The 13,709-nt window shown below is 36.6% G+C and overlaps 1 protein-coding gene across 10 annotated transcripts in view; it reads left to right on the top strand.

Moving 5' to 3' along the window:
- The first annotated feature begins 1,782 nt into the window (after positions 1-1,782).
- The window catches only part of LOC131689846 (kinesin-like protein KIF12), a 39,954-nt gene continuing 28,027 nt past the window's right edge, over positions 1,783-13,709 (top strand). For 2 of the 10 annotated variants that reach the window (XM_058975180.1, XM_058975181.1), the window contains exons 1-2: positions 1,796-2,651; positions 11,539-12,401. In XM_058975180.1, the coding sequence (XP_058831163.1) occupies positions 11,962-12,401 (440 nt within the window). In that variant the 5' untranslated portion in view covers positions 1,796-2,651; positions 11,539-11,961. Of the gene's footprint in view, positions 2,652-11,538; positions 12,402-13,709 lie in introns of all 10 variants that reach the window. The other 8 variants (XM_058975175.1, XM_058975173.1, XM_058975176.1 and 5 more) reach the window with 8 other exon arrangements.

Here is a 13,709-nt window from a genome sequence, read left to right as displayed (position 1 = left end):
ACAAATTTGGCATACGGCATTCGAAAGATACAGTATCCAAGCATCTTCTCAGTGAATTTCAAAATGATCCATCGAGAGATTCGAGAGAAATGGCGATTTGATGTTTTATGACACGTTTCATAAGGCTACCAGCAAACACCCACGGGTTTGGTCTTATCTTTATAAACAAAAAAATATTTGTGTTTTTATTTGGTACTTGGCATTCGAAAGATATAGAAATCAAGCATATCTGATGCAAGTTTGAAAATATTTCATTGACGGAATCGAAAGTTATAACGATTTGAATGCGGTATGCGGTCATATATGAGTTTTCTACCAGATTTCAAGCATGAAGCCATGTTTGTCTATTGACTATTTAAATCGTTTATAGGTGTCGCTGTTTTAAAGACAAACCTTCCCATTTAATTGCACAAATATAATGCCCAAAAGGTGTTATTTATATGCTGCGATGAAAACAAATATGAAAATAGGGTTGTATACCTAACGTTAAGGTTAACGTTGTGTAAATTAAAAATTTTGAATAAAAGTTGGAATGTTTACTTAAAAAGGCCATATATCAGTGGTTTGTTGACTGACTATAATTGTTTTTTCATTACTTAGCTGGTAGACGTTTTATCAACAGGTAGGGTGATGAGCCCATTTTCGCCATGTTTCTATTATCACCCTACCCATTTGAAGCCGTTGGTTAGAGCAGTGTCTGCCATCTTTGTTCAACGCATTGAGTCAAATGGTAGCGCAACAATTGGGGCTTTCGATTCGAGTTTTCGTTGAGCTCAAACACGAGAATTTCACTGTTTTCAGCGCTTTTGTGTTATTATATTGGTTCTTAACAACGAAGCAAAGCTGTTGATGTCAATTTTCACACATTCCATTGATTGTAGGCTGAGAAATTAATAAATTAGTGAGGCACCCTGCTTAGTATGGTGAAAATAGGCACTTTACCCTATACACCAATCTTCTCATGCATACACAACAGACACAAAAATGCACAAGTATGCACATTCCCGAACACTTATATACGAACATACACACTAGGGGGTCAATAAAAATTATCATCCTAAAATTTTAAAACGGATGCACTGGAAAAGCTTTAACATGGAGTCCTTATGCAAAATTTGAGCTCAATTGGACATTGTTAAGGGGTTCCACAAAGCGATCAATGTTCACAAATGTTCATTAGTGAAAAATCCTCTTCGAAATTTTAAAACAAAATTCGTATATATGATACCAAATGACTTAAACGTGCATAAAAAGTCAAACTTGGTGTCATTCTGATTTTTTTAAAAGCTTACCTCTCAGGGCATATTTGGCACCAAAACATGAATTCAATTTCTGAATTTGCAAAGGGTCCTGCCCCTCTTTGGTGATTTCTCACGGGTGACAATTTTTAGCTTTGTGGTACCCCTTAATTATGTCCGATCGAGTTCAAATTTTGCGTAGAGTCTATTTGTCCATTTTGTAAATTCAAAAGTAACTTTTTTTGCAGCATAGTACGACATACACATACGTAACATACACAAAGCCCACCAAATCATCAAGCAACTCAGACCTTTTAATTACGGCAGGTTCAACGCGTTCCTTTTTTATGTTTCCTTCTCGGCGTTCGTTAGTTAAAAGGCGTCTATATAGTCAGCCAGTACTACTGATACTGAATGTTACACGCGGCTCAGGACATTTGCATGTTCACGTTCCATTCGCCACCACCTCCCAACGGTACACCTTTCGACTGGATTCAAATAAGTATTTACGTTCACTCAAGCCAACAGGACGACGCAAAGGAGTGCTGACCATTGGAACGACCGGACGTGCTTTCCTGGTCCGACGGGCAATCTGTCAGTGATATCTATTAAAACGATTTGTAAAAAGTGTGCTTGTAGGCCATCGGTAGCGGTCAGTAATCGGCCGAGGGAGGCAATTAAATATTAGCCGTCCATTCCTTCGATAAAGCTTTTCCTCGTCCGTATGATACTATATGACTGTATGGTGCCAGCATTGGACATTGCGTGTCCTTGTCCTTTGTTACCGCCGGGTGCCGTCGCGCCTCTTGGGCACATATGTAGTTCTCGTGGTATCCTTCGTACGGGAGTAATTGTACCAGTATAAGCGTGTTGTCAGTCTCCTGGTGTGATTTGAATTGAATATATGTGTTTACTATCAAAAAACGAAGATAATTGTATTACGAAAGAGTTGTTACTCAAGGTTGTGGAAAGTGTAGTACGGTACATCCGTTAGAGCGATGAATGAATTTTTAACTGAAGAAGCCTCGTATGCGGAAGCGACTAAGGAGTAAAGTAGTTAACCTGCACGAAGAAAAAAGTTATGAAGTGCTTTATTGAATTGTATTGTATGTTGTGCTAGAACTTGTAGCCACTTGACCGAGTGGCCCAAATATTACTAACGGTTCCCCTCCTGTTCGATTGCTTGCAAGTAATTATTTAGGTTATTCTGACTCTTTTTCCTAGTTTTCGATGCATACACAATCGTATAGCTTTCGTAAATGATTTGTTTGTGGTTTGTCTTTTATTGTGGGAGATCGTAAATTGAACTCAATATTTGGTGGTGTGAGCATAATTAGGACATTAGCATGTTATACCTTGCGTCTTGGGACATCGTATGAGTGCTGCAATTATTAACTAAATGCATTATTCACGGTAGAGTATTTCATCGAATTTCAATATTTTAGAGTCTACGTATGACCGCAAGATTTTTATCCATGTATTTAGATTTTATTAGTTTATGCTTTTAGTTTAGTTTACATTACATCGAAATAAAACCGTTTTCATTATTTGACTACACAGCGAGTACAGTTTTATTTAGTCCATTTGCATATAATAATGCAATATTTGAACAATAAATTTCAATGCAATTGTTTCAAAAATGAATGAGTAATAGTGAGTGCACCAAGGCGTCTTGAATAAAGTACGGTGTGCATCATAAATCAAAATCTACTAGATCAATATCGCTCATCACAATTTTCCAGGAGCCTCTAATTATCATCATTATTATATCTGTTTTACCATATCAAACTACCCGATTTTTTTTAACGCGGACTGATTTTTGTATCCAAGTATTATAAAAAATTTAGAAACCGAAAAATTAGAAAAAGATCCCTGAGTTACCTAATACTTAATATACCTACATTTGCAAAACCAGGATATTTTATGAGATGTGATGTGGAAGATCCACTGTCAATTTCAATATTTTGCAACGAAAATTCAGGAAAATGTTGTCGAAATGGTGTTTTTTATAAGGGAATTGAAAGAATATAGTAATAATTTTTTCAGCATCCTAATTCCCATAATTATTACATATAGCAAAAATAAAAATAAAAAATTGTCATAGCAGGAACTTTTAAAACTGGAAAATCATAAAAAACGAAATTATAAAAATATTATGAAAAAATAAAATGTAAAAGGACAGAAAACACAAAAACGACTTTATTACTGAAAGAATTTAAAATAGGAAAATTGCGAAATACAAATATGAGTGGGGAAAAAACTGTAAAATGTAAAGATAATCAGGAATTCAAAAAAAAACAGGAATGAATCAATGAATTTTTAAAACTGGAAAATCTCAGCAAAAAAATAAAATTTTTGAAAATATCATTAAAAATGAAAAAAGTGTAAAATAACAGAAAACACAAAAACGACTTTATAATTCTCGACAAACATGTCAAATGGTCCTAAGTGCAAATGAGAGCCTCTCTTTGTTTATTTTCTCTTTCGGTTATTATGGCTTCAGCATAAAACTTTTTAATATTGTTTCAGGATATATCGAAAAACGGTGATTTCGACTAGCATATTATGCTAAGAGTTAATGAACAAACGCATAAACGGACGAGTTATCAGCGAAAGAGAAAGTAAACAAAGAGAAACTGTCATTTTCACTTAGGAAAATGCGCTCGGCTGTATATTAGAGTGGGACATCGTTACATGAAAAAAAAATTTCGCTCCGAGTAACTTTTTGGGCTCCATTTAGGTCCTAGAATAACTGTTCAAATTCTAAACTCGATCGGTGAAACTATATTTTTGCGCCCATGGTTTAAAGTTTACATGGGATTTCGTATGGAAAAATTGACTTTTACAAAATAATTCATCTAAGAGTCGCCCAGTAGTTCTTATAAATAAATCGATGTGAAATTTTCATAGGAAATTTATCAAGCAAACAAAATCTCGAAGACCGGAAAACGATTTGACGATTGTGGAAAAAGTTATTAAGCAAAAATCGACTGATGCTCTGAAGATTGATGAAAATTTAAATTTTTATAGCACCACTGCTGCTGACGGTCGAATTATATATATACAGAATTTTTAATTTTCTCCAATTTTGTACAAAAGAAGCTTCAATTTATCCCTCAATACTCTTAATAACTTTTTCCACAATCGTCAAATCATTTTGCGGTCTTCGAGACTTTGTTTCCTGGATAAATTTCCTATAAAAATTTCACATCGATCTATTTTTAGGAATTACTGGGCGACTCTTGGATATTTTTTTTGTAAAAGTCGATTTCCCCATACGAAATCTCATGTAAACTTTAAACCATGGGAGCAAAAATATAGTTTCACTGATCGAGCTAAGTATTTACACAGTTGTTCTAGGATCCAAATGGAACCCAAACAGTTGCTCGGAGCAGAAATCTAATTTTTGTCCCACCCTATTGCGTTAATATTGCAACATATGATACATGCAATAGATGCCAATCTCCATTGATAGATGGGCAAACATTACTAGCTTAGAAATCTACCGCTGAAGTATAAGACTTTTAGATACATTAAATACGGACAAAATATAGTAAAAATTCATAATAATTTATTTTAATTTTTTTGGGGTCATACTATAACCGCATTTTGGGGTTTCCCACTCTTAATGGTGTCCACGAAAATATTGCAAAGTCTCTCAGAACGACGCAGATTAACCATATTTAGTTGAATTACAGTTCAACGTGTAATGTCCATATTTAGTAAATTTGGTGAAATATATTTGTAAATTTTGAGAAATTTGGAGAGTTTTCTTTCTATAATTCAACATAATCAGAAAATTTTGCCAAGCAAACTTTAGAAAATTCAGCATCCCATAAATTCTAAATGATCTCATCGCCAGGGGCGGCGAAACACTTTACGCCCGAGTGGGTAGAAAGCATAGGGTGAGGGGTCCATTAGTAAGGAATTTTTCCCATTTCGCAGTGCACACGCTTACATTACATTCACATTAAATCTCGTTCGTTTATGCAAATGGAACTGTGGTACATCGATGTTTTTAAATGTGTGTAGTGCGAGATACATGCGTTGCACATCTAAATTTTTTGAAATGGTTCAAAATTTCGAGTGGGTAGTACTACCCATACTACCCACGCTTTCCGCCGGCCCTGCTCATCGCAAACTTAGAAACGACTCGGGGCAGGCAAACACCACAGTTTCGAGTGTCATTGATATTTACCGCCAGAGATAGATTTGATATCGTTGAGAAATACAAACAATAATTCGATGTTTGTCAGGATTTTTGCTATGGCAAGCAATCTGCTGGTGCGGCAAACGAGGTCAGACTTATGTCACAACCGGGATTATAACCAGAACAAGGGCACATATCACAAAGAGTGCCATCACTAATGTCGACTACCTCTTTTAGACAAGGTTATGGTTCTCCGGTGTTTTAGCCTGATTCGACGCTGTGCGTTATGCAAAATCAGTGCTAGAATTCTATAGTATCTTCAAAATAAATTTTGTGCCGAAATACTGCAATACGCCAAAATGCCCAGCACTTCAGTAAATCGAAAGATGCAATTACGAAGAGGCTACTAAAAATGAATTGAAAATATAAGGAAAGTAGGAGAGAAGTTATTAACACTACTGTGTAAAAGTTTATGACTACCATTCAAAACTGTTTTTAAATATTACATATCACAAACTGAATCCTTTTCCTAATTTGGATAACGAATTAATTTTTGGCTATGGTTTCTACGTAGTGAAATAATTTCATGGATAACCTTCTATCAATTTGTATTGATCTCTAGTTTCAAACTATGGGGCTTACAAAAGAGTTATTCTTAACATATTTAACGTGTGCTACGTTCCTGATGTGATGAAACTGGATATAATGCGACTTCAGAAAAGTTATATTCCAATAAACATTTCACTTCGCGATCAAAAGGCTTTGACATCAATCAATACTGTGTTGGCAAGTCCCTTCTGATGATTTAGAATCAGGATGGTTCTTTTTCAAGCCATTCGTTTCTTACTGCAGGGTAAGGAATAACGATTCTTTGGTTGGTCGACTATATGTCGCCGTGAGTCATAGTTTATCTTTGCGTTTGACATTAATATGGTTTAACCGAAACTAAAAACGGCAGTTGAAGAATATTCTGCTTGTGATCAGAATATTAATCCATGCATGCCCATCGAAATATTTTTTGAAACAAATAAAGATTGGGCCGCTCTTTTCCTGGCTCCAGTAGTGCAGACATTCAGTATGATTTTATGCACTTATCCTCATCGCGGCGCCCCTGGCGTGGGTCCGGTGTGCCCATGCGTAAAGATGGTACTGATAATAATGCAAATAAACAATTTTTTGAAGACGAATGCAAAAATTAAAAATATGGGTGGGTGAAATACCAACAATGGACACAATAGAAAATATATGAGAATGACAAAATAGAAAAATAAGAAATAAAAAAATGGAATAAACTTGAATGAATAGGAAATACAAAAAATACAAAAGATAGAGAACTATGAATTTTATTAAAAAAATGGTTTGTGGTTGAGTCATATACAGTGCTGGCTATAAGAATTAATGAGTTAATAGAAAAACAATTTTTTACGTTGTTCGAGTTAGTCATACACACCTCGAAACTAACTAAAATAATGTTGAAACTATTTTGCTTCAAAAGCTGGAAAAATCATATCATTACGTTCAGTAAGCACCAGTTATTAACATTAAATACCTCACGCTTCTGCCTCTGCGGATATTTTGAAACGGATCCTTTTATTAAAAAGTTAGATATATTCTACAGCAAATTCTGAAATATATGTTGTGTCAGGATAGGGTGCCTCATGCGGCTGGAGCCGGATAGGGACAAACGTTAATCAATACGGACTAGGGTAATGAATGGAGCAGCATTTTTTGTTATCGACTTTTCATAAAGTACAGCAATCTTCCGCACGCCATAACACATTCCGTGCCATTACAGTGACAACGCTTGGATGAGCTAATAATCTAGCGTGATGAAACCATACTAATTAAGTTTGCCTTGCCCAATCTAAGCCACATTTTCTCTTTTACTAGTAAAGAGGTCAACTGTGCTCAGCGTGTCTATAAATTTAGTTTTCGTTGGTAGTACAGCCCAGTCAGCTTGTTTTGGATGCACAGACATGTATTGTGAATAAATAGTACGGTCTCACCTTGGGTCCCTTTCAGGATAACTAGTTTGGGCGCCTTTCTTCAACATTTGGTATGACCATATGGCTGAATGCACATTTTTCTACTTATTATTGATATGTTCCAATAGATAAGCAAATTTAATTAATTTTACCAAAATAGAAATGTCATTCTGCAGATTATTGTTAATATTGAAATATGCATAAAGCAACCACGTCAGTTCAAGTGACATTCTGAAAGGTTATCATAAGTTACAATCATGTTGCTGGTATAATTATTGTATCATGCCATCGAAACTATAGCTTCCGTTCGGATAGACTTAGGAATAGGACGGGAAATGCTGACAATGTATATAACACGGGATTTTTTTTTGTTTTGATGATAGTGGTTTCAACCATAGGGTTGGTTATTCGCCACTTTTTTCTGGTTAGAAAAATCGATTTCAGGCGCACTGTGTACATTAGAGTGACAAGAAAAAAATGACCCCTATCGGCCCACCTCTGAGACGATTCCTAGTCTCACCAGGAGTATTTGTTCTAACCTTGAAGCAAATCGGACAAGTTTAGCTACCGCACCAACGTGCCTGAAGTTTGTGTGGGATTTTTCGACAATTTACATGGAGAAAACCACTAGCACGCAGTTTCACCGCTAGGTGGCACTGTATGCATCGTATTATCACTATAAGTGAAAATAAGACAGACAATTTCATTGTCTGCAACTTTGTAGAAGACTGCTAGTCAATCCGGCTTTGTTGAAACAAGTTATTAAACTTTTAGCGAAATAATGTCTGAGTCAGTTTTGCATGGGGCCTAGCGGTACATGGTTGTGTACCTGTACTCGATTCGCATGAACTAAACATTTTTGTTTAATAATGGTTAGATTTAGCTCAACATCATGTTCAAAAGAATTACATTAAAAAATACGAGCCATGGTTTGGTTAGAACATTTTAGTTTCACTTTTTACCGCATAGAGGGCGCCAACACTAATTTTTCAATGGATACAGATAGAAATTAGGTGTCTTCAACAAAGTTGTAGAGCAGACATTTTTCAACAATTCTTCCGAACATCTTGATATTTTATCTCTGCTCTATGAAAAGTTAATGTTGGCGCTCTCTATGCCACAGATGGAACTAAATTTTTGCCTTTCTCAATAAAAAAGGTATTGCAATTGCTCTGAAAACCGACTTTTTAACGGAGGCCCGGAGGGCCGAGTGACATATACCGTTCGATTCAGTTCGTCGAGTTCGGCAAATGTCTGTGTGTGTGTATGTATGTGTGTATGTATGTATGTGTGTGTATGTGTGTGTGTATGTGACCAAAAATGTCACTCATTTTTCTCAGAGATGGCTGAACCGATTTTGACAAACTTAGTCTCAAATGAAAGGTGCAACGTTCCCATAGGCTGCTATTGAATTTCTAATGGATCCGACTTCCGGTTCCGGAATTACAGGGTGATGAGTACGAACACGCATAAAATGTCGATTTTAATAAATTCTGCAATGAATGTATAAACAGAAACAGTAAAGGTGAAAATTTTTCCAAAATATGACCACAACTGCTGCGATTTGTAGTATTAGGTCGCTAACATCCATTCAAAGTCTATTTGGCCACATTGGCCACCATCATCGGTTCCGGAAGCCCCGGCGGAAGTATCTAAATTCAGAATAACAGTCACATCGGTTTCTCGAAGATGGCTAGACCGATTCGACTAAACTTGGCCTCAAATGAAAGGTATTGCGTCCCCGTAAATGGCTATTTAATTTCATCCCGATCCGACTTCCTGTTCCGGAGTTACAGGTTGTGGCGTGCGATCACATAGCAAATTGTGATTCAAACCGATACTCCGATGAAAGCAAAAAAGGTAAAAATTTCGCTAAAATGTCTCTCAAACAACTTAAATTTGCTGTTCTAGGTCACCGACGGCCAACCAAACTTTCGTTGACTACATTGACCACCATAGACGGTTCCGGAAGTGCCCGGGAAAAGCGGCCATCTTTCAAAATTTACGAACTCACATCAGTTTCCCGGAAATGGTTGGGCCGATTTTCACAAACTTAGTCCCAAATGATAGCTATAATATCCCCACAGATGTCTATAAAATTTCGTACGGATCGCTTATATGGGTCCGGAAATATAGACTAAATCGTCCGGTCACATATGAAATTCCCATATAAGCCGGAACTCAGTTTTTTTTCAAAGGGGGGACTCCATGAAATTTCAGAAATCGAATTCGTATTTTTGATGCCAAACATCTTTAAAATGCATGAAACGTCGAGATTTTATGTTATCTCGAAATTTTTTTTTTATAAAAATCGACTTTTTGGGACTTTGCCGATTTCGCACCTTTTTTCAGTTCAATATTACCGTGGCTGTTTTTTCTTTTTAGAACTCGAATAATGATTTATTTTCCTGTATATAGTTGTCATGTGATGTATAATAATAAAATGTAATATATGCATTTAAAAGTTTTTAATGAATATGAACAACGCGCACATTCTCGTGATTCATGATTGAGAAAGGCACAATTGCACCGCTAGGTGGATTAAAATAGGTTTCTTAACCATAACATAACTCGTATTATGTACTACATTTCTTCAGATCATTATTTCACAAAAATGTGTGGTTCGTGGGCAAAGAGTACTGATACACGAGCATGCACTGCTAGGCCCCATGCAAAACTGACTCAGACATTATTTCGCTAAAAGTTTAATAACATGTTTCAACAAAGCCGGATTGACTAGCAGTCTTCGACAAAGTTGTAGACAATGCAATTATCTTTTTTATTTTCACTTATAGTGATAATACGATGCATACAGTGCCACCTAGTGGCGAAAATGCGAGTTAGTGGGTTTTCTCCAAATAAATTGTCGAAAAATCCCATACAAACTTCAGGCACGTTGGTCCGGTAGCTAGAATTGTCCGATTTGCTTCAAATTTGGAGCAGGTACTCCTGGTGGGACTAGGGATCGACTCAATGGTGGGCCGATTGAGTTTTCAAAAATTCCTTATTTTTCTGGGCAGTCTAGTGTAAATATCTATATATTTTAATTACCATTTGTTTTAATAGCAGTATTTTACATACTTGTTTAATAAACAATTTAGAATATTTTCCTGTTGTCGGCGCCATAAAAATTAAAAAAAATATGTCAAATGGCACGGAAAACGCACACCTTCAATAATCTGTAAAGATATTTTTGTCCTTTTTTTCCTGTCCAGAGATATGAAGTGTTTTGTCAGGCGCCGCGCTCTTTCAACATGCAGCGCATTTTGATGATGCCCATAATAACGTTCTAGCCACAGCCCACGCGAACTCGACCAACGGGCATGTTCAATCTCACAATGGTCGCTATTTATTCTTAGTCGCCTCTAGGTGGAAAGAAAAGTTCGAACAGTGCATTTTCTTTTGGAAAAATCTCTAACCGTATGTGTAGGGTTGGGAATCGAACCCAGGTGAGCTGCGTACAAGGCAATCGATTTACCAACTACGCTATGCCCGGTACCATTCATAATTTACGTTGCGCAAAAATTGCCCAAAATTGATTCCCCCTCCCCCCAATGTCACAAATTGCTTTATCCCCCTCCCTTAGTACGTAACAAATTCCCAAATATTTACTTCTTCCTGTAAAACATGTTTGGTAACGTTTTAGCTTGTTCCTCCTCTATATGTCACAACATGTCTCATTTTGTCAGGCTTCATCGACCCCCTAAAAGTGTTACGTAATTTATGTATACTATTCATGTAAATCGTATAATTGATCATATAATTGATAATACAGAAAAAAAACGAATTCTGACCTGCCAGAGTCAAATAGAAAACGTTATTTTTTATAATGTTCCTACTACTTTCCGGAAGTGTTATTCTCGGTATTAATCATATTACGTTTAAATAAATAAACTAGTTGGCATTAATATTTTTTATCCTTAAATTTTGTTTTGGAAAGGGTTTTAGCCCCCAAAACCCTTTTTTCTATATTACAGTATTTCACCCTAATGTATCTTATAAATTGATTCAAAAGGCCATTAATCAAAACACATTCGGTGATGTACCGGTCAGTTCTAATAAATTGCTAATCAGTTAACATATAGCATGTGCTTGTCCTTTTTCATCCGCCACTGTAGTTGCTCATATGATTGATCATACCATATTTTTCCATCACTATATTCAGATGTCACGTGCTTCGTCTTTCCTAATTGGGCTACAGAGAAAAATCGGCTACTCAATCAAACCTCATATATTTACACACACCTCCAACAGTAAACAGAGCCCTCGAAAAAGTGAGTGAGTAAATGTGCAGTAAAATAAATGGACGACACATGGCGGTTACAAATGCTTTTGGCTGACTATCCTTTCTGCGCGAAGGACAACATCCGGGTCAAGTGATAAAGCTCGTACAACTTGGTGAATGTGTAGTGTATGCAAACAATCAAAATTTCTGCTTCATTACCCTCCGTACCTTTCACAGTAATTTCCTATGCAGACTGTTCCGAATCACGTGACAGCTTGTATTTTTTATTACCATCCAAGTTCGTGTGCTGTTCTGTGTGTTTAGTCATTGTGGTGATAATTGCGTCGCGTTCGTTTGTTCACGATGGTTTACAAACCACCAGGGACCTCCTCCTCAGCAGCGAGGACGACAGGCAAGAGCCCAACGCCATCGGTACGTGGTCAGTCGCCGCCATTTCGAGGTGGATCGTTTCGTAGTGGAGTTAGCAACTCGAAATCAGTATCCAGCCTGAATAATCAGTGGGAAAATGCTGGTTCTACCCGTGGTCGGAATTTCCGAGGAAGCACTAGCTTTCCTAACGGCAAAAAAGTGAACAATACTTTGAAAGCGGATGGTTCGGATGTTGGACTGAAACGGTCCAACAGTTTGAATACTAAAAAAAACCGGTCCAACAGTGTAGAAAGAATGAATAATGGGAAAATATACCGTGGACGCAGCCCATTGCGGAATTCTACCTCGAATCTTCAACGACAGCAGCAGCTTGTTAAAAATCAGCCATTTTTGGTTCGTTCCAGAGGAAATGAGTGAGTATATATACATAAATAAAGACATATTGTATTCTTTCCTATTATATTCATGCTAGTCAGTGACTAGTAGTCACATCATCAAAGTTCCCCGTCGACCGAAAACACAGACAACAAAGGTTTGTTGTGTTGCGCTACCAGTAGAGAATATCTAGCTGGATCACTGCTGGATACATGGGACATTCCGTTTGACCTTGACATTACATGTGAGCTATTCAAATTAGGTGTAAGGGATATTGAACTATAGGCACAGACTAACAGACATAACACTCAAAAACAAAGCTTCGCCTGCTGTAACGGTCATTTTAAAAATATTTGTAGTTGGGACTGTGGCCACATTTGAAATTATGGCGCCACTGACATATGAACATGCATATGGGGGATAGACCACTAGTGAAAAATTGTTCCCAAACCTGAGGGGTAACCCACCAGTAAATGAGTGTTTGGGACTGTGAATAAAAGGAGGAGCTAGTGTTCTGGGAAAATTGTCGAATCGATGTTTTTTTAGGGAATTCCCTCATAGTGTTATGTCTGTTAGTCTGTGCTATAGGGTTCCGTCAGAATGTAGCGAATTTTTTTCATTTTTTTTCGATTTATATATTTGGGAGATTGGTAGAGAGTTACTGACTGATTTTCATGAAGATTTTTCCAACGACGCACAGTGGTTTTTTTTCTCCAAACACGCGCGAAAAATTATTCTCGCGAAAACGGTAAAGCGTACAGAAATATCTTCTAGGATGTTTTATGATGATCCAAGACCTTCTTTATGTTGATATAGTTATGGTGATTATAGTTATAATAATTAATCCCCTTGACAGAGGCGGATCCAGAAAATAATTTCGGGAGGGGATTTTAAAATTAACATTGAATACGTAATAACCTTATTTAATGAATCTCAATTTTGTTGGTAGAATTTGGTTTGGAATGATTTTAAGATGGAAGCAAATAAAAAATTGAAACTAATTGAAAAATTGCTCAACGTATATAAAAAATCGGAGGAAGTCTGGTCCCCACGATCCTTCCCCTCGATCCGCCACTGCCTCTTGAAGTGAAATATTTGCAAAATTCCAGTTTTAGATGTTAAATTTGAAAGATTTTGGGAATTGAAAAAAAAAACAAGAGGAGGCCATTTGCATTTAGTTTGAATATGGCAATCGACACAAAATTACTATTTCAAGTTATTAAAGTTTTGTTATAAAACATATTTAAAATTTGAAAATAGAGATTGTAAGATCGAATCGAACTGATCGTGGGCCAACTCTGGAGGCTATCGATGTCGATGAAACGATAATAACCAGAGCTTTTTTC

The sequence above is a fragment of the Topomyia yanbarensis genome, chromosome 3 (genome assembly GCF_030247195.1).
Source record: "Topomyia yanbarensis strain Yona2022 chromosome 3, ASM3024719v1, whole genome shotgun sequence".
NCBI lineage: Eukaryota > Metazoa > Arthropoda > Insecta > Diptera > Culicidae > Topomyia > Topomyia yanbarensis.
Note: the sequence above shows the minus strand (reverse complement) of the source record. Positions and strands in the feature narration are given on the sequence as shown.